Genomic DNA, 22,214 nt, shown 5'->3' with positions numbered 1-22,214 from the left:
AATTGAATGTCAAAATTGCAATCATTGTGATCATATTTGTCTTTGTTGTTGGGGTACAGTACCAGTACAATTACTACTACTACTACTACTACTACTACTAGTACTGCAGTTCAGTTAGAATGTTTTGATCAAAAACTTTTATTACTCAAATACTTATTGCCCTACATATCCAGAATTTAAAAAACTAAATGAATAAATACACAATACAAAAAGAGAGCAAGTCAAACTTTAGCTGGTAAAAAGTTCTTTGAACAACATATGTAAGAGTCTGGTGATTATTTCAGGAACTTACACAGTAACACAGCCAAACCCCAGACTTCTTGTTTGTATATGTACAATGTAACCTTAGACGTGCAGGAAGCTAAAAGAATAAATTTAATTTTCAGACAAGCCGCACAGCCTGTGGTTATTTGGGTTGGTTTCCCATGGGCATTAGGCAAAGGACAGAGTGTGCAGGCTAAATTTCATGACAACTGAGATTTTTGTCATTTATAAATATATAGTAATCAATTACTTCAAGGTATTCTTGCTTATTGCGATTATCTGCATTACACTCATAGTTGTCACTTGCACCTTTTCCAGTAGGATACTCTTGCCCTTGGTTTGGGTTTCACTACATGTGCTACATTAAAAAATGAAGAAATGTTACAAACATATTTTCACATAGCAATAATTGACAAATGGGATAAATGTGGAATAAGGAAATAGTTTTTGGTTTCAGTTCATACTGGGAAGAAAACAAAGAAAAAATGCACTTCACTTCTATATTTCAGTAATTTTTTTCAGGCTTCAAGTTTTAAAGCTCCAATATCATGCATAGCATGATCTTACAGTTCTATATCTCGAAGTTCTTATAAATATTTGCAGTGAATGAACACATCTCTTATTGCATTTCAAGCATTTCATTCTCAGAAAGTCTTTATCATAGAGTTATAAAATGTTCATCTATATAGTCAAGCATTCGGCATATATCCAAAAATGGACACATAAATACAAGATCATGGCAGTTTTAAAAAATTACAGAATCTTAGTCACTTATAATTCAAAAGTTAACCTATTGGTGTTTTCAGCTCTTCCGTCGACAAATAAGATGTAGGCAGTGGAGAGAGCTACAACACAGCACCTTTTTTTTTATAAGACTTGTCAGTTTCAAAACTGACAGCATATGTCCATGACTGAAGTGTAACATATCACTAATCAATGTGGCAAATTTGAACTGTGAAAAATGCAAATTAAACTTTTATCATGGAAGCACCATTGTATAGCACAAATTATCTGCTTCTGTTTCACATTACTATGTTCAAAGTCAGCTATTTGAAGGAAAAAAAAAAAAAATACTTCAACATGTCACAGAGCCAAATGTAGCAATTTTAAGTACACATTGCACGATTAAATGCTGTCTTAAATAGTTACAGATGGCCGTTACTAAGCAAAACTGCTAGACTGAAAATAAATTACTTCTAATAGTTCTAGTTTCATTAAATACTGTTCAAAAATGATCCTACAATACCTCATGGCAGTATATGTATACATTCAGAATTGTTCATGAACACATTACTATCATTAGCAAAATTACTTTTCAAACAAAATTTGGATACCATTTATTGGTGACGTCACAACAAAAAACATTCAATTTTTAGTTTCACTATTTCACAATACGAGACAGTCAACTACAGCCAATAGCTGATGACTTTTTCTTCAAAACTATGTCCTTTATATTTAGATGGACTTTCTCCTTACGCTTTGGTGGAACAGAATTGAAACAGAACCGTTTGAAAGCTTCCAGTTCTCTCTCATCGTCATCAATGTCACCATTTTCAAGGTCAATATCCTTCGGTGCAAAAACACTCTCTGAAACAAATCACAAATTGTCAAATAGGACTTGATTTAGTGTCTTAGATCAGGTCATAAGTTTCACCTAACTGCACTGTTTTTGGTTCTAAATACAAGAATAGGGGCCCAATTAGTAAATACCAATTACACAAATCACTTGCAAGTCATGCTCCACATGAACAACTATAATTGCAATAAAATTTAATTTCACTACATATTTCATTTAGATTACATGACTCACCTGTTTATTTTCAGTATACCTTTACTAGTAATATTCTGAAGATTAGCACGCATTTACCCATAGTTTATTTCAAACATCAACAGTAAGAAATAGACTTAATGACATCATGATATGTGGTAGCAAAACAAACATATAATTTCCGTAGTATCTCCATCAAAATATACATTATTTATGACAGTATTATGAGGACAGATTGCTACCACCATACAGAGGAGACATTCACTCCCAGACAGCCAAAATTAAAAAGACTGCTACACATTTGGGCTTACGGCCAGAAGTCCTCCTCCTAAAGTAGAAAAACACACACACACACACACACACACACACACACACACACACACAGTGGTAATGTCTCCAATATATAACAGTTTCTGTTGCCTGTCTGTGACTCAACGTCTCCTCTATATGACGAGTAGTGATCTATCCTTTTCATAGGGTTTAGGAGGAGGTCATTATTTCAGCCTGGGTTTTTCACTGTTATATATTATGTCTGTCATACACTTGACCATCCTACTGTTTACATTCAACTAATGTGGCAGACCAAAGTACACTTATACACTCAATTTCACAATGAGTTACAGTAGCCAAGAGGTGAGTAGTGGGAGGAGAACATAAATACCATATTATTGAATTGTCTGAAAAGCAATTCAGCAACACAAATTTGTTGAGAATTTTTCTTCTCTTGGCCAGTACAATTCTTTACTTGATTAGAGCGAGACATGGATTACAGAATTTGTACTACATTTAAATAGCTATATAACAATGAATAAAGGTGTTTCTACTTGAAGCTATACCACTGCCACGTAAGATAATGTGAAATTATATTTCAGATTTAAATCCAGCCATTTCAGGGCAGCAACCAAAATGGACATGGACTGGTCAGAAATAACACTACATTGTGGGGATTTTAACAACAAAAACAACAACAACAGTAAGAACTGGAAAGGAAAATGGGTGATCATTCAAAGTCACAGCAGTTTCCCAGGTCATAAATATCATTGCACTAAATTACTGGGAACCAGATGTACTAAATCTAGCAACCCTTTCTCAGTAATGTGGAGGAGTGGAAACAGGACTGTCATAGAGATATGGAGGGAGAAGTGATAAAATAGAGTGTGGGAGGGGGAGGAGAGAAAATTCGAGGGGGTCTGAGAAGAGAGGTAGGTACAGGAGGAAGTGGGGGCCAAATAAAGGAACAGATATTGAGGTAAATGGGATGAGCAGAAAGGATACTCAGATGGAGGGAGAGAAGTGGAGAAGGGAAAGGTAGATCAGGTGCATGTGTGACAGACATAAATTGAGGGATATTGTATATCGACAGGTAAGATACATCAAGGGGATCAAAGGGCAAGTTACTTGCGTCAAGGGGATTGAAGGCAAGTTACTTCAAGATGGTACTTTCATTGAGGGTATTCGTAGAAGACCTCAGGGGCAGGAGTCGACCTTGGGGGTAGAGGGGGGAGGATAGACATTGGGTGTAGCGTAGCCCGAGGGGGGGCAGAGTAGACTGAATGGAGATGATAGCCTGAATGGGATAGGGTAAAATGGGGGGGGGGGGAGGGGGGGGAGGGGGGGGGGGAATGATCAGATCAAGGGTGTGGAGGGAGGGGTGACAAGTAGACTGCAGGGGGTAGGGTTGATTGAGGGGGCAGGGGAGACTGAAGTCATTGTGGCAATGACGGTTAAGTTAAAAAATCCCTCAAGAAAGCTAAGCGAGTATTTATGATGATAAGCAGTTGTTACCATCCTACATAGAGAATGAATGGACATCAGTTTATCCCAATATAATGGATGTGGAGGAATTACAGACAAACTTTAGATTGTAAATCACATTCTCAAGAAGCATATTCAGAGAAAGTGCATTAAGAACACTAAAGATTCACTGCAGTTTAATAATAATAATACTCAGAAAATGCTGAGGAAGCAGCAAGGAATGTTGCACTTTCAATTCAAAAAAGAATATGGAAACGTTAACAGGCAAAATTTATTAGAAATTCATGTGTCTATAAAGAGTGATCAACATGCAAAGCAAAGAACTTTTACAGTCACACTTTAGTGAAAGATCTTGCTATGAACCGAGAAGATTCTTGTCCTACATAAAATGATTAAACAAGTCAAAGAATTCACTCTAGCTGCTCCTCAACAGATCTGTCACTGAAATAGAATACAGCCTATGGGAAGCCGAAGTTCTAAATTTTGCATTTAAGAAACTCATGCAGGAGGGTCATACAGATATGCCATCGCACAGACTCCTGTATGGAGGACATAGTTACTGGCATACCTGACAAAGAGACACAACTGAAAGAGAGTGAAAAACAGCAAGTCGCCAGATCCAGATGGAATCCCAATCTGGTTTTACAGAGCCCTTGGCCCTTTACTTAGCTTGCATTTACTGCAAATCTCTTGCATTTACTGCAAATTGGCCAGTGCAATGTCCCAAGCAACTGGAAAAAATGCGTAGGCAACTCCTGTATAATAAGAAGGATAAAAGAATGGATCCACAAAATTACAGATCAATAACCTGAACATTGGTTTTCTTGAGCATATTCTCAGTTTGAATATACTACACTTCCTTTCACAATCATGCAAAACTCAGCTTGACATTTACACTCATGATATACTGCAAACCATTGATGAAGGGTAACAGGTAGACTCCACATTCCTACATTTCTAGAAAGAGTTTGACATGGTGCTCCACTGTAAACTTAACAAAGGTACGAGCATGCAGAATAAGTTTCTCAATCTGTGGGTGGACTGAAGACATTTTAAGTAATACTATCCAGTACATTGGTCACGATGGCAAGTGGTCGTCAGACATAACGGTATTGTCAGGAGTGCCCCTATGACTTTGCAATGTACCACAAAGTATCACTGACTGACTACAGTAAAATACAGGATAACTTAGACCAAATTTCTGATTGGTGTGATGAATGGCAGCTTGCTCTCAAAGTATAAAAATGTAAGTTAACGCAAATGAGTAGAAAAAACAATCCTGTAGTGTTCACATACAGTATCTGTGGTGTGCAGCTTGATGCAGTCAAATCTATTATGTATCTCCAAGGCGGAATGCCTTGATATGCCCCAAAGTGATACGAAATGTAATGAGCACATAAAAATTGTGGTAGGGAAGGTGAATGGTCAACTTTGGTTTACTGGAAGAATTTTAGGAAACTGTAGCTCATCTGTAAAGGAGACCATATAGAGAACACAAGTGCTACCAATCCTTGAGTATTACTTGAATGTTTGGAATTCCCATCAGGTCAGATTAAAAGAAGGCATTGAAGCAATTCACAGGTGTGCCACTAGATTTGTTAGATAAGTACAATAAGTACAAGGAGTATTATGGAGATACTTCATGAATGCAAAGTAGCATTCCTGGAGGAAAGACGACTGAGCCGTAGCGGCTAGGCTACTTGCATCACTGATATCGATATTCGGCTGTCTCGCTATCTTTGACTGCTCCCCTCCAGCGGTTTTCCGGGTGAACGTGTGACGGGAGAGTCTCCGGTTGGCATTCAACGAGCCAACTTGTGTTGAAAAAAAAGGCTGCGTCCCTAACCGTGGTGCACGGGCCTCGTCGTGCTCACTGCCCGAGTCTTTTGTTGCGCCAGATGTACGGCGCCGATCATTGGGCGCCTTGACGTGCAAAATTGTGGTGGGTTCGTCACCTCACGCTGAACAGCTTCCCAGCTCGTAATTTGCAAGCTCCAAGTTATTATGTGTTTAACTAAGAAGATTGTTGAAGCTTATTGTGGCAGGGGTAGCTGCTGGAGATGGTTCTGAATTTGGTTCGACAGTGGCTGATGTTCCTCATTTCGTTTCTCATCATTTGTGGAGTGTGTGTTTTTAGTGGTTGTCATGCTAGTTTTAACTTGTTTTAGGACATATTGACTGCTTGGGGACTGGTTGAAGTTGTGTACATGCCCGGCAGCCGTAGAGTTACTGGTTTAATCATTTGTCACGGCAGGATTTGGTATGTTTATTTAATGCTGAAAGTGCCTTAAGGCAACTGCAAGTTTCCTGCTAATTTACTGGGAGACGGGTACTGTTAGAGTATTGTTCCATAAGAATTTGGGGGCATGCTTATTATATATTCCAGTGTGGCTGCGATTTGACCTTGTTTTCATTGCAATCTATTTGTGCTGCAGGCCATTTGTTAAGTCTGCTCGTTTCCTGGCGTCGGTGCGATTATGGATTCTAGTCAGGACTGCGCATTGTGAGGCCAGTCGAACTACATATAAATACACACCGCCTGCTTGTCAGCCTGTGCCCAAGCCGGGAGGAGTGAACGCTCGTATTGCCTGCCGGCCGTAGCATTATTGCTTCCAAATACTGCTGTGGGAATTTGTTAATATTAGCGTTTCTGTAAGTTATTTTACTGGTTATCACTAGCCATTCTTATTCAACACTTATGTTAATCATTTGTGTATCTTTAATGAATGTGCAACTTGTTATTTTTCCCGTGTGTCAGTTTTGCGACCTTGGTTGGCCCACTTTGCAGTTTTAGTATAAGCATGTTTCACTGTGGACCTTTATGTGGGCAGTTCAGTTTTATTGCGTTTCAAGATCTTGTTTTTTTTAATGAAGTTGTGGTATTATGTGGCTGTGTAACTTTGGGTTCGAAGTGTATAGTGTTAGTAGCCTTTTGAGATATGGTTAAACAAGAACAATTGTTTATGTTTGATTATTCACGATGCCTACTGTCTGTTTTTGGTTGCGGATGCAAAATGTGATTCTTATTTGTGTTTTTGTAATTCAATTAAAGTGAAAATTTGTATGTTGCATCAGTAAGATGGCAAATGTCCGAACTGAAGTTTATAATAAAGTCTGTTTTGAGTCAAATTAAAATTGTAAAACAATCACAAGCTTGTCCAAGACCAGTGATCCCAGATTTCCTATTTTCTTTAAATAACTGTGGTGAGATTCTAATTTTGATTTTCTAAAGAATTGAGAAGTACCGCGGTTCAACGACATTCTTTCCACAAACACTATAGAGAAAAATTTAGAGAACCAACATTTGCAGGTAGCTGCAGAACCATTCTACAGCCACAAACGTACATGTCAGGTAAGAGAAATTAGAACTGATATGGAGGCATATTGAAAGTCATTTTTCCCTCACTCTATTTGTGAGTAGAACAGTGGTACAGCGTAGCTCCACTACTGGTTTTCCAGATATGTATGTAAACGTTATCTGTAAAGAAAGGTATAACGAGAGGAGAGGGAGAGGAGTTACGAGTTACATTGAGGGGAAGGAGGAATGGTAGGCTGGCAGGAAGGAGGGAAAGCTAGACTGACTGCAAACCATTTCCAGGGGTAAATGTGGATGCTGATCATAATTTATTGTTTATGGTCTGCGGATTAAAACTGAAGATACTGTGGGGAGGTGCAAAGATAAGAAAGAACAAGAGGATGTTGCAAGTTTCAAAGTGATCGTTAGATGCTTATTGAATAAAAAACGGGAAAGAAGTGCAAAATGGCTATAAGAGAAACTGTCAAAGTAGTAGATTAGTTTTGATATTTTTGCAACAGAAAACTCATGATGGCAGGAGAACAGAGGATAAATAAATTAAGACTGCTAATAGCAGGAAAAGTATTTGTGAAAAAGAGAAATATTTCAACATATAACAAATTTTTAATGTTAAGTCTTTTCTATAAGTATTTGTCTGGAATGCAGCCTTGTACAAAAGTAATATATTGACAATAAACAGTACAGAAAAGAAGAGAATAAAAGCTTTAGAAACACAGTGCTACAAAAGAAACTAAAGATTAGATGGGTAGATCTGGTAATTAATGAAGACATGAGAGAGAAATGGGGAGAAAAGAAATTTACAGCTATGTTTATACAAATAAATAAAATGAAGTAAAAAAGACTGATTGATACAATGCAATGGGAGGCATCAACGAACAACCCACTAGATAATGGAGAAAAGTGTGAATGGTACAGAAGCTATAGAAGGAGACCAAGGTTCAACTACATTAAAAGTGCATGTAAGTTGCAGTAGTTACGCAGAGATGAAGAGTTTTAATACAGCAGACTAGCATGGTAAAGCTGCACCAAACCTGTCTTCATACTAAAGAATACAACAACACATGCTTCCCAATGTTGAAGAGCAATTTGGGGATGGCGATTGCATCTTTCACCAGGATCGAGCACCTGTTCTTAACGCACTGTCTGTGGCGGAGTGGTTACACAACAATAACATCCCTGTAATGGACTGACCTGCACGGAGTCCTGACTTGAATCCTATAGAACACCTTTGGGATGTTATAGAATGCCCAGTTCGTGCCAGACCTCACAGACCGACATCGATACCTCTCCTCAGTGCAGCACTCCGTGAAGACTGGGCTGCCATTCCCCAAGAAACCTTCCAGCACCTGATTGAACATATGCCTGTGATAGTGGAAACTGCCATCAGGGCTAAGGGTGGGCCAACACCATATTGAATTCAGAATTACCAATGGAGGGCACCATGAATTTGTAGGTCATTTTCAGCCAGGTATCCAGAAACCTTCGATCACATAGTGTATCTACTGCGCATTTTAAGAGCTAACAAGTCCAGTGGAGTGCTATGTGTGTTAATATGCCAATTTTCACATGTTGCTTTTTATCTGTACTTGGTTTCTTTCAGGATATCCAATTCCTGCCATAAATGAATGTCAGTTACCAAAATATGGTGAAGAAAAATGGAACCACTAAATGAGAAGAACATCTACAAATCTATCTTTAATTTATCATGTTGCTGAAAATATGCAACTATTAATATGCATTTTCAAATACTCTTTCTTATATTAATATTTCATGGAATAAACTCCCACACAAAACACACTTTTATCCATTCTAGTAACAACAATGTTCCACATCTGAAAAAACTGTGATCAATAAGCTAAGTGGTAAATGATACTTCTATTTGATGATCAATTAAGTACACAAATTTGTTAACATAAACTGTCCTAAGCTCTGAAAGAATATTACAGAGCTCCTTTTGTAAAAGACATTTTGTATAATTTTTGACAGGGTCCTGGGGTAATTTGACGATATCATTTACAAAAAGTTAGAGCACGGTCCTAGTTTTTATTAAAGATTACAGCAACATATCTTTTAACAAATAATTACAAGCTCCGGAGCACCTAGCATAAAAGACACTTTATAAAAGATTTGTCAAAGGTGTTTGAGGTGTAATATGGGCCTTACAGCCACACATTTTACCTTTATATTTTAATCTCATTTGTATAATTCACTGTTCCAATTCTTGTGTTTCCAATAACAGACTGCTCTCTCATATTCACAAAGGATTCCACACAAACATCCCTGCCACTGATCTGCTCAATTATAGACTGCAAATTTTGTTAATGTTTTAGATACAGAAGGGCACACAACAACAACAACGACAAAAACAACAAAAGAAACTCAAATTTATATGCAGCTCATTATCATATGATGCTTAGGACCCAATCCCTCTATGACACATTATAATCTTTCTGCACCTACATACATACTTCGCAAAACATCACGCAAGCCCAAGTTGACACTCGGTACAGTGGCACGCGAACAACCATAAAGGCATTTCCGTTTTACAGTCACTCCCATCAGCCACTGCACTGTTAACTTTATTTGTGCAAACACAACCACTACTGTCATTGCTTTTCCTGGGTGGGTGGTTGGTTGACTGATTGACTAGTTTGGGGGAGGGGACCAAACAGCGAGATCATCAGTCCCATTGGGTTCAGGAAGTACGGGGAAGTAAGTCGGTCATGCACTTTCATCCTGGTATTTGCCTGAAGAGATTCAGGGAAATCATGGAAAACCTAAATCACAATGGCCAGATGCAGGTCTGAACCGTTGCCGTCTTGAATGCGAGTCCAGTGTGCTAACCACTGTGCCACCCTGCTCGGAGCTTTTCCTGTTCCACTTGAAAATGGAGCAGCAAACGTATGTTGGGATACTGGTTCCTTTTCGATTTTGAGTTAGGCAACACCTAACGAGAGTCTTTTACCAGCAATGTATTGGTTGGATAGGGCCATTTTCAACTTCGGGTGAGGCAATGACTAACATGAATCTTTCAAGAGCAAAGTATTGCTTAGTGATGTACTGGTTGGTTAGGGCCATTTTCAATTTCACCTGAGGCAACACCTAACATGAGTCTTTCAAGAGCAACATATAGGTTGAAGAAGGCCAATACCTTGACCTACCCATTTCTCCTAATCTTAACTCTGTGCATTTTTTGCTCTGGTGACACATAAGAATTATAGGGTATGTGGTCTCCATAAATACTGTGGATACGCAACACATGTTCCATGACTGTGGCGCAATCCAGCAACAACCAGAGGTGTCAGAAAGAGTGTGATTCCACGAGACGTAGGGTAGAAGGCTGCATTGCAATGGATGGCAGTCACATTAAGCACATGTTGTGAAGAGTAATGCAAAGACATGGTGATCATCACAGTAGTTTTAGCTGACTGTAACTCTGAAGGTATGGGGTTCACAAGAAATGTTATTTTCTTCCTTTTTGCCTACTACATTCTCTGTAAATAATGGAACCTTTTTTCCAAACAACCTGTAAGAGTATGGTGCATGCTATCCATGAATGTCCATTTTTCTGCCAGAGGAGGAATCTTTGCATCAATGGAGTGTGGCAACGATAGCACTTCAGGTAAATTTGGCTTTTTTAAACTCCACCTTACGCAAAAGTCAGTGTTTTTCTTTTTTATTTACCCAGTCACGTTTAGACACATTGTGGAATCTTCTGTGAGTCATGATTTATTTCCATAAAATATCACACAAAGTTCATAATATTATTTCTGTTTAAAGCCTAAAAACTGTAGCATGCACATTTAGTTTAATTTGTTCCAACTGATCACCTGGAATTACAATGCTTGAGGAAACTGATTTATACTGGTCACCTTTTTTTTGTGACTTTTATGATTTTGACAGCATGCCATCGACAATTTAGTCATGAAGAAAATTGCTTATTTTTTAATACTTGTTCGCAAGCAGGTATTGTGTATGTCAATGTACTTTCATTTTCTGTCCAGATGTGCATCTCTAGTGGGTTTCTCTTTCTATTACATCTGTGTACACTGTACCCCACATCTTTTATTATATCTTACTCTTACCCTTTTTACTTCACACATATTTTTCACAAAGGAGTATTTGCTCAAACACATACATCTCCGTATTTATAGTCAGGCACTGTGTTATTGTTGCTGCCAACTTGTTCACTGTTGATCTTCTGTTCAGTGTGGTGCTAATTTTGACTATTTTAGTGAGAATTGTTGTGGTGTATCTGCTGGGGGAGGACTTATGTGATGTGATGTGATGTGATGTGATGTGATGTGATGTGTGTGTGTGAGAGAGAGAGAGAGAGAGAGAGAGAGAGAGAGAGAGAGAGAGAGAGAGAGAGAGAGGGGGGGGGGGGGGGGGAGAAGGAGGGAGGGAGGGGGATTGAGAAACAGATGTTTCGGATATTTGAGTGTGTTCGATTATTATGTTTTATATGGGAGAGTGTCTGTGTATAATTGACAAGCAGATCTTTTGGATATTTGAGTGTGTTCGATTATTATGTTTTATATGGGAGAGTGTCTGTGTATAATTTCTTGAGTTTTGTAAACATTGTTTTGTTTCACAGTGTAGTGTTTTCATTCCAGACTCTCTTCTTCTATGACCGCTTTTTGCATGTGGTTGTTATCCTCTGTTGTGAGTTTTTGATAGAGACTATTGCTTTCTCCGAGGATCTTGAGATCAGTCTCAGTGTTGTTTGGAAGGTGGATTACTTGTAAGAGATGATCTGCAAAAGTGGAGCGTGTACTATGTTTTTAGTGTTTATTTAATGCCTGGAATACTATCATCACAGAATTTGAACAAATCATGTGATGTCAATATTTTGGTTATCTAAGGGCCTCTGCAGACTAGCACAGGCTGCTAATCTTTTTGCTGTTCCCCCAATGCTATCACAAGGCGATTTACTGTAGCTTGTTCTAAAAAAAATCCATTCAGCAGTGATGCCAAAATCATTTTCGTGCAGACATAATTTGATGAAATTTTTGAAATTCTTATATTGAGCAGCTGACCCATCGCTAAGGCAATAAATGTTCTTAATGTTTTTAATCTTTGTCTTTAAATATGCTAATAACATTAGTTGAAAGACATGGACAGCAATGGTATCATGAGAAAGACAGTTGCTGATAATACAAACGCTAATACTTTGACATTCTTTCTCACAAAAGAGACAACAAATGGATGTAACGTGGCTTGACAAGTCTCCCAACGAAATCCTTGCACAGCATCTTGACCAACAAGTGAATAACTCTCAGCAAAATCCATCAATATAATTAATTCCTTTTCTGCAAGCTTGCTTTTTAGCTGTTTAAGGTATAAACTTTGGTCTTTTGACACAAAGGGATAGCGTCTTAAGCTGATAATTTTCAAAATCAATGCCTCCATGAAACCTTCAACAGTTCTCCAACATGTCTCCGATGTGTGTCTGTCATTATGGACCCACTGCTTGTATTCCATTGTTTCTTCAGGGTCATCGTCTCTAAAAGCGTCTTCCAAAAAAGCATATAGCTGCATCCTTCTTGGACATTCCTCACAATGTTGCAGCATACAATCTTTTGATTCCAAAGTGTATAGAGTTTTTTTCATCAGATCCTTGTTGTCATCTTAGATGGTTGTTGCTAAAGCAAACATACGACATTTAATGAATTGCACACACACATACTGAATGTGATCCAGAAGCACCAACTGTAGTACACTATTTCGGGCTGAGCTCAAAAAATTTTTGAGAACCTCATTTGGTCTTCATATTGCTTATAATATGCAATTAATATTCCTTTCAGGTTACAAAGGATCAGGTGTTAATGCTTGTGAATCTTTTCCCCATTTATTCTTACTGCAACACATTCCTTTTCGACGAGGAATAAACAAGAAAACTCATAATCTGCACAAAAAAAAGGCGGCGAGAACATTTTGTTTTATTTCATCATTGAGCTTTTCTCCTTTTTCGTTAGCAGGTGTTGCCAAAATCCAATGTATATCTTCAGTTTCCTTGCATTCTTCACCATTTTAGTTGAAACAGTAAACTCTTTACCTGTTTTCTCAATAGTTCAGCTATTTAGGGCAAGCATCAAAATTTGAACTTTACAGCAATTGCTTGAAGTCTGAAGCTTAGTCTTACGTTCTTGAATTAAGATGCCCATATTTTTACATTTTTGGCACTCGTCCATATTTATTTGAGCAACAGCTATTTGGTAATGAAGTATTAGCAGTAAAGCAAGAATCAACAACATCCGTATCTTCAGTGGATGGTGATTCTTGGTTATCCTGGTGGGATGATTCTTTCTGGACCACTTCATGTTCAAATTTTATACAAATTTTCTGATCATGTTAAAAACTTCATTGGTCAGTAACTTCAACCTATCAGATGCTGAAATGTTTACTGGCATTAAAGCCTTCTTTGTTAAGTGTTTTTCTTAACCAAATGGGTTGCAGCAAGTCTTCTGAGGAATTGAAATTTTGTCAACAACAAGGCGTTAAAGTATGAACAAATTTGGGCATCAAAATCAAGGCAAGACCTATGTCGCAGAAGCTCACTGTCCATTGGTGACATTTCCTTAACTGACTGTAGTTGACTTTTGCCATAACAGAGTGGCGATGACTTATGGCAATCAGCTCCATCTGATCCATCAAAGTAACAGAATGCAAGGGTCTCTTGGTTCATTTTATACAATAGTTTGTTAACCTATAACAAGCAATTTTGAAAGCTCATGAATATCCTGGTTTGAGGCATCAAACAATGGAAAATCCTAGATGAAATGTAACAATATTATGAAAAGGAACGTTGCTGCTCACCATATAGAGGAGATGCCGAGTCACAGATAGGCACAACAAAAAGACTGTCACAAATAAAGCTTTCGGCCAGTAAGGCCTTCATCAAAAATAGACAACAGATAAACACATATGCAAATGCAACTCTCACACACGACTGTAGTCTCAGGCCTCAGCTGCCTGACTACAGTCGTGTGTGTGAGTTGTGTTTGCATTTGCGGGCGTGCATGTGCGCGCGCGCGCGTGTGTGTGTGTGTGTGTGTGTGTGTGTGTGTGTGTGTGTGTGTGTGTGTGTGTGTGTCTCATCTATTTTTGACCAAGGCCTTACTGGCCGAAAGCTTTATTTGTTACAGCCTTTTTGTTGTGCCTATACACTAAGCAGATTCAGAAGGATGTAGGTTGCAGTAGGTACTGGGAGATGAAGAAGTTTGCACAGGATAGAGTAGCATGGAGAGCTGCATCAAACCAGTCTCAGGACTGAAGACCACAACAACAACAACACATCTGTGACTCAGCATCTCTGGTTTGAAGCACAGCAGATTCAGCCTCATTTTAGGGCTTACCTTCAGCTACAACATTGATTAATGAGTATTCAAACACTTAGTACTCAACAGTAAGATTGCACAATGTCAACACCGAAGATTATACCGCACATAAGACTGACACTGTCAAGATTGCCAATAATGAAAGCAACAATTGAGAGTGCTGATTCAGCAATGTATCAATACTGCGAGGATAGGGGCTTAAAAAACTATTGCTGCTTTATAATGCCAATGGAAACTGAGTGACTATGCATATATGCATCACCATTGATTGTAGGGTTAACACATTCTAAAGCAACATAGCTTTCCATTACAATCGTCTAGATTTTATAATCTTAAGAGCATTTGGTGAGTTTTTATTATATTTGTATTCTGTACAGTAAAATAATGTAAAAACGCTTCTCATTAACAAACTTTCCCCAAACCAAAGGCAAATCTCATACTATTAAAAAGACACTACAATTACACATTTTTTGAATTACAACTTCAAACTGTATTAACTTTTTGTACATATTGATAATTCGCTTTCCCTACTTTTGATAGTTATTCTTACTCATCAATATGCAAGATCCAGAAATTAAACAATATAGCTTTGAAACCTAAAGCATGCTCTTTCCAGCTGTGGCAAGAAAAAAGGAACTGAACAAGACACAGTTGAGATACTGTCTCCCAGACGTACCGTAAAATTTGCATGTAGAAAATTTTGACCAACTTCACAGATGCATATCTTTTCATCTAGGCATCCAATGTTAATTAAATTTGATCCGTATATAGGCATCGTATGTATGAATAAGTCTCAAAGTTTTTGTGTGACTGGTTTGTATGAAAAGCAGTAGTGGTCGGTCAAACCTTAGCTCTCAGAATAGTGCGAGGAATTTTTTAGTCACTTCAGAGGTTTGTATCTATGTTTAGGTGTGGCTAAATCCTTAATTTTTGCCATGGTGTGACTGAGCATAAAAAGTTGCCTCGGTATATTAAAGCAAATGACCAAATGTTTGTTAGAAATTCCAAAAAAAGCCTAGCAAACTTGGTGCATTTGCACCTTCGTACGTGATACGAAGATGAGTAGTCTCTCTTTAACAGCCCCTAAAAATTCAGCCACTGAAGATACTGGACTGAAATTTGGTATATAACCATCAAAGACCATATGGAACCTTCACACCAAATTTCATTACATTTGGAATTGGTCCCTTTGATGTGGAATGACCCTTATGATATTGTGACACTCCCTTCCCTATTTTATAATACAAAATGGGCTACCCTTCTCTGGACTTTTTCAATGGCCTCCATCAATTCTATCTATTGATCCCATTTGCTCCACATTATTTGTTGCTAAGAGGTCAAGTATGTTTTCACAACCATTTACACTTTGAGTGGGCCCCTGAACTAACAGCTCACAATAATTCTGTGAGAAAATGGCGAAGTTTTATATCTACCACCAGTTAAAGAACATGTATCTTTGCCAACATATTGAGGGTGGCTTGAAGTCATCACCAGCTATAATTGTATGAATGAGGTACCTATTTCAGATGATACAACAAGACCCACATTCATTCAAAAAGAAAACAGCACACAAAAACATCTCCAGAAAACTAAACAAATATGTATATACAAGAACAGAAAGCAATCACCACCAAGGCAGATAAAGGAAATGCCCTGCAAGTTAGTTTCATGTTCCAATACACAACCTTGTAATGTTTTGGAAGCATAATTTCATTGAATATTTTGTTTTCAGTATGGTTGAGAAATAAGTCTGCACATTGACCACTGCTGGGCAAACCCACTAATAAGCTTTGTTTTTAAACAGAATTCCTTATGAGTGAAACAGAATACATCAGTGTATGAGCAGAATTCATAGAAGAGAACATTATTCAATTAGTCGATGACCCCACCACGATATTAAAAAGAAATATACAGAAACTTCTAAAAACACTCAAAAATTATCATCACAAAATTTCAATCAAAACATATGACCCAAAAGAATACCTTGCATCCAACCTAAATACTCTACAAAAAATACACAAACGTAACTCTCCAATTAGACCTGCAAATTAACATAAAAAATAAAATATACAAACGTAACTGTCAAATTAGACCTGTAAATTAACATAAAAAAATACACTATCTTACCACCTAGCTACACACACACACACACACACACACACACACACACACACACACACACAGAGTCTTTGGAATGAAATACGTCACTGATTCTGCATCCTCAGGGTTCCGACAGTTTGCTGGTAGGTTTGGCATTAAATGTCTACGCACACGTCATGTAATTCATGTAAGTAACAGGCCGCTGATTTGCGTACATGGTGATAGCAGCTGAAATGGAAGCCACCTGGGTCACTAAGATTTACGTCAGGCAAATGTGGTCACTGAGACATCAATGTGAGTTCTCGACAATGCTCCTCCAACCAATGTAACATGGTTCTTGTTCTGAGTCACAGAGAATTATACTGCTGAAAGATGAAATCGCCATGGGGGAAGATATCGAGCATGAAGACATGCCAAACGGTTTGCAGTTTGTCTCCCATAGCATAATACTGCTCCCACCAGCCTGCGACTGTGGCACAATGCACTTTTCAAGCTGCTGTTCACCTCGATGACAGTGTTTGTGGAGACACTATTGACCTCGTGGGTAGCAAAAAATGATTCACCCGAAGAGCCGACATATTTCCACTGATCGATGGTTGAATCCTGATAGTTCTATGCCCACTGCAATCACAATTGACAATGTTGTTGGGCCAACATATGAATATGTAGGGGTGGTGTGTTGCAGTGTTCCATGTTCAATGATGTATGATGATTGGCATACTCTGAAACACTTGAAGATGCACCAGCATAGTGCTCTTTTGGCACAGATGCCACAAACCACCATCTATCTTACTTTACAGAGCAGACAAGCCTCTGAACCCTACGTTCTGTGAAGATTTGTGGACATTCAACCATTTGCATCTAGTGGTAGTTTCACTGTTGTTCTACCTCTTTCCGTAGATGCTCATTGACAGTAGGACATGAATGTTCAAACAATGCTGTCGTTTTCAAGATACTTGTTCACAGAGTTCTGCATAATAATAATAATCTGCCCTTTGTCAAAGTCATGTATCTCAAAGGATCTCCCCATTTTCAGCCCATATTTTTGCTAATATGTTACCCTATCCATGTCTGCTCTGCTTACATACTTTTGTAACCATGTCATATGCAAGCAAAGCCTCCAGACAGCATCCAACATCGCAGTGGCAGTGGTCATAACATTTTGTTATCATTGTATAGATTACTACAGAACTGTACACTTTCACACAATATGAACCTACAAAACACCAATGAACTGATAGGAAATATAAAAGTGTAAATATACCACCAACATCAAATTTTATATCTTATGAAATCACTTTGGTGTAAATAAATATGCCCACAGGAAAAAAAAATAGCATTGAAGAACATCTGCAGAAACAAAGGAAAACAATGAATGCACACACAGATGAAATTGAAGCCACCTTATACATTACAGCAGTACAGAACAACTGCACTTTCCACAAGGAGTTATATTTACAAAAAGAAGGTCTACCAATGTGCTCAACCAACAATGGTCAGTGTGCAAACCTATCTGTGAGCCACAATGAGAACAAAAATATTCAATGAAATTATACATCCAAAACAATAGAAGATTATACATTGATAACATCATGTGGACATCGTTTATTTGAAAAATGAAACAGATACCTGGATAAAACAACTATACAGTGACATAAACATGGTTTAACCTAAAATAAAATTCACCAATGAGACTGTAGTAGACATGAAACTTAAATTTTCTAGACATCACCATACTCAGTCAACGACGAACATAATTTTGGAATATGCATGGAACCAGCACCCCCACATACAATCACTCACAAGAATTCCAATTACCCACAAAGTTTCTAAAATTTAGATGAACACTACATAGGCTTAACTGAACTCCTTGGGACAAACTCAGTTACACATAGGAACTAAACACAGTACACTATGTAGCTGGAGAAAATGGGTACAGCACACAAATAATATACACAAACCAAATAACAAATTTAAAAAAAGCAAATTAAAAAAAAAATATGAATATATTACCAATCAGGAACACTAGTGCATGAGAAACACAGGGAACAAGAAACACCTTAAAAAACAGAACTTGGCACATATTAACATACAGAAACAAAAATGTCCAGTCAGAAACATTCTTAAGAAGCAAGCATCACAAATATCATTCTGCACAAACAACACAGGATAGAAAAATTTTAATGCTAAGATCTTCTCCGCAACAACTCTTCCAAAGCTGGAACATATCCGTCAACCTCTAGTTCATACCCACCTCTGGTTCATACCAATACAGATCAAATGGGAAGAAATTTTAAAACCAGATATTCTGAAAATCTCAGAACCTTAAAAAGTGATAGTACAACGCTACACTTTTGCAGATCATCTCTTACAAGAAATCCACCTTCCAAACAACATTGAGACTGATCTCAAGATCCTCAGAGAAAGCAATAGTTCTATCAAAAATTCACAACTGAGGATAATTACCATATGCAAAAAGCAGTGATAGAAGGATAGAAAGTCTAGAATAACAACACAACACTGTGAAACAAAACACTGTTTGCAGCATTCAATAAATTATACACAGACACTTCCCCATATAAAACATAATAATCAAGCACCCTCAAGTATCCAAAAACATACACTAACAAAAGAAAGAGAAATCTGCCAGAGATGCAAAACTGGACAGAAAATGTCAGTGCAGTGACGTACACAACACCTACTCACGAAAAAGTATTAAAAAATAAATTTCTACACGACTATGATGCCGATGACATGCTGTCGCAATGAAAAAAATGTCACAAAGAAGCTGGCCTATAAAAATCAATTTACTGAATCATTGTAATTCTAGCTCAGCAATTGAAACAAATTAAACACAATTCACATGTTACAGATTTGAGGCTTTAAGTAGAAAAATAGTGACGAACTTTGTATGATATTTTAAAGAAATAAATCGTGGCCCTGTGTTTAATATAAGGTAAAAAAAAAATAGTTTGCAAAAACAACAAAATGTCAACAGCAGCTTCCAACTTCAACTTCATCAAGATAATTCACTTCAGAAAAGTTATGTATTTTTGTCATACCTGGATGGACGAAGTTTACACACCTCTGAAGGCTACTAATAAGTGAACTTACTGTCTGTTACAGCTAAATGCTGTGAGATGGCACATTATGCCTGTTTGTGCCCCATAGACTCATTCATTACATCATCAGCTACCATGTTCCCCTTGGTTCCTACATGGACAGTACCTAACAGAATGCACAATTTCCTTACTACAATAACTGTTAAGGATTCCCTGATATCTTGAACAATTACGTTGCCTGACAGCAGTGGTACGCCCTAATTAAACATGTCTGTGTGCATACCTTTAAAATCGGTGCTTGTTTAAAATCTAAAAATCTTAGAACTATCAGTAGGCCAGAAAGTGTGTGAGAGCCTTTTTGATAGAGTAGAGATCTACTACAATCCCAAGACTGATCTTAATGTCCACTTCCACCAAATTCAAAATGCTCTCATGGACTATGTCTCCTGTGCACGCATCCACAAGCAGATCTGCCACTGACTTACAAAGATGACTGCAAAAAGGATTGTTATTTGTATCCTTGTCGCACCCCAAGTCACTGCTATCTTCTTCTGGTGTGAAAATGGTACACACTCATAAATTCTGAAATCATTACCCAAGATGCAAATTAACAAATCTTTAGTAATATTGCAGTAAGCATGTTATATTTGGTTTTGGTTTTAACTTTCTGTGCCTGTCTATTCTAAGAAATGAGAATGTTGAAAGGTTTAACACTGGATTTTATGTAGTTCCCACACACAGTATGGGATATGAAAGTTGATTCAGGGTTAGCTCAGCAAATCTGAGCCAGTCTGATACAGAAGGTCTGCTTTAAGGGACCCCAGAGGTTGTCTGCTAAATCCTGTTTTGTCATAACAGCTATCCAGTGGCAGTTAAAACATGACCAGAACTTATGGTAATAGCTGAAAGGCAGCACTGATCAGCCCCAAACACAGTAAAAACCACATTCACCAAACCTGAACATGGCAAACATCACCATCTGTACAATCGAGTCGCATTAGTGTTACCACCACCTATGTCTGACACAAACATGCAATGACCACTCACAGGCAACAGGTGGCAGCACTAACAGCAGAAGATATATAAAGTGTGTTTCAAGGGTATGCAGAAAACAATGCAGTCCTCTTCAGAAAGCAGAAACGAAGCCATTTACCTGATCCAAAAGGGCACGATCAGTGGCTTTCAGGCCAAGCAGGTGAGGCGTAGTGCCGTATAACGATCCTGCCTTGGAGGCGATTAAGTGGGAGATGTGCCTCAGAGCTGGATAGTGACAGATGGTCATGTGAGACTGGATGCGCACACAGTTTATGTATAAGCCAATAGAGGACAGTATTGGATAGGGGACAGATTTAGTTTCGATTGTGCTCAGCAGAGTGCACTAAAGAAATAGAATGTTTTTCATAAACTGTTCTAGTATTTTCATAAAGTGTTATATGTCTTTTTGTGTATGTAAAATGTTATAAATGTGTTTTAGCAGTATGAATGATGCGTGAGTGTGGATTAATGTTAATATGAAGATAATTGTTTAACGAGTTATGTAGTGGGGTTTAGTGCGGGAACATTTCGAAGAAGTATGGATGTGGACAAAGGGGATTTTTGTAAAATAGATTTGTAAAGTAAGTTTATGGTAAAGGGAAAGTTAATTCAGGTATAAATAACAATAGTAAATAACTTTATGCATAAACAAAACTTCAGCATATTAGATAATTACATCAGTAAAAAGTGCAGTCGTTAGATTTACTATTTTGCGACTGGTTATTGATGAAAAGTGCGGACTGACGCGGGAAAGTGTTGTTTTGCTATTGGCTGTTGAGTAAATTGACCAATGGTAAAGCAATATTCTTTGCACGCCTTTATCTGCTGGTAGAGAAGACTTAGAGTATTCTAGAGAAGAGTCAAGGCCTAGCCATGAAACAGATCGGACGTGTGTAGTAGTAGTTCCGATGGAAACATAAGTTGCCGGATCTAACAATGTTTCATACATCAAAAGTGTTGGAAAGTGACGGCATAATTATTCCTATGTGTGTGTAGAAATTTCGGAATTTTTAAGTGAATTTTGTGACGAGAAAAGACAAATATTCCACGTGGCGTATTGAGCAGGTCGGTGGCTAAAAACTGACTGCATTTGGTACCGACAGACTTAATATTTGGCGAGCATTATCAATCAAAAACAATCAGTATTTTTGTAGCTATTACGTTTTCGGGAAATGCAACACCATGAACTTGCTAACGTGAGTGAAAGGGATTATGAGTGACTGTGTTAAGACTAGCACGAGCTTGGCAGTGATACTTTTTCACCTAAGTTTCAGAATATATTAATTGAGGACAAAATTTCCAAACTTTCATTTGTGTGAAAACTTTCTCCTGAAGCGTAGATTAGTGACTTAAATTGCAGCCTGGTTCACGTCAAAGTACAGTAGGTTTCACTCGGCTTTCCTACTGATGATCTGCTGAGACAATGTTCACAGGTAGGTGCAGGTCAGTCGTAAAAGGGACGGAAAGAACCGCACCGCCGCACAGGGAAGCATTTCCAAAACAGCTAAGTATGTAAACTGCTCACATGCTGCTGTGGTTATAGTATACTGCAAATGGCAAAATGGTCTATCCAA

At 38.0% G+C, this 22,214-nt stretch overlaps 1 protein-coding gene across 2 annotated transcripts in view; it reads right to left on the bottom strand.

The window, feature by feature from the left end:
* Positions 1 to 212: 212 nt before the first annotated feature.
* LOC124614027 (protein FAM193A-like) overlaps positions 213 to 22,214 on the bottom strand; it is a 228,731-nt gene continuing 206,729 nt past the window's right edge. For both annotated transcript variants that reach the window (XM_047142845.1, XM_047142846.1), the window contains exon 19: positions 213 to 1,851. In XM_047142845.1, the coding sequence (XP_046998801.1) occupies positions 1,667 to 1,851 (185 nt within the window). In that variant the 3' untranslated portion in view covers positions 213 to 1,666. The remainder of the gene's footprint in view (positions 1,852 to 22,214) is intronic.

This window comes from Schistocerca americana, chromosome 4 (genome assembly GCF_021461395.2).
Source record: "Schistocerca americana isolate TAMUIC-IGC-003095 chromosome 4, iqSchAmer2.1, whole genome shotgun sequence".
Taxonomy (NCBI): domain Eukaryota; kingdom Metazoa; phylum Arthropoda; class Insecta; order Orthoptera; family Acrididae; genus Schistocerca; species Schistocerca americana.
The sequence above is the reverse complement of the archived record's forward strand: the minus strand, read 5'-3'. Positions and strand labels throughout refer to the sequence as shown.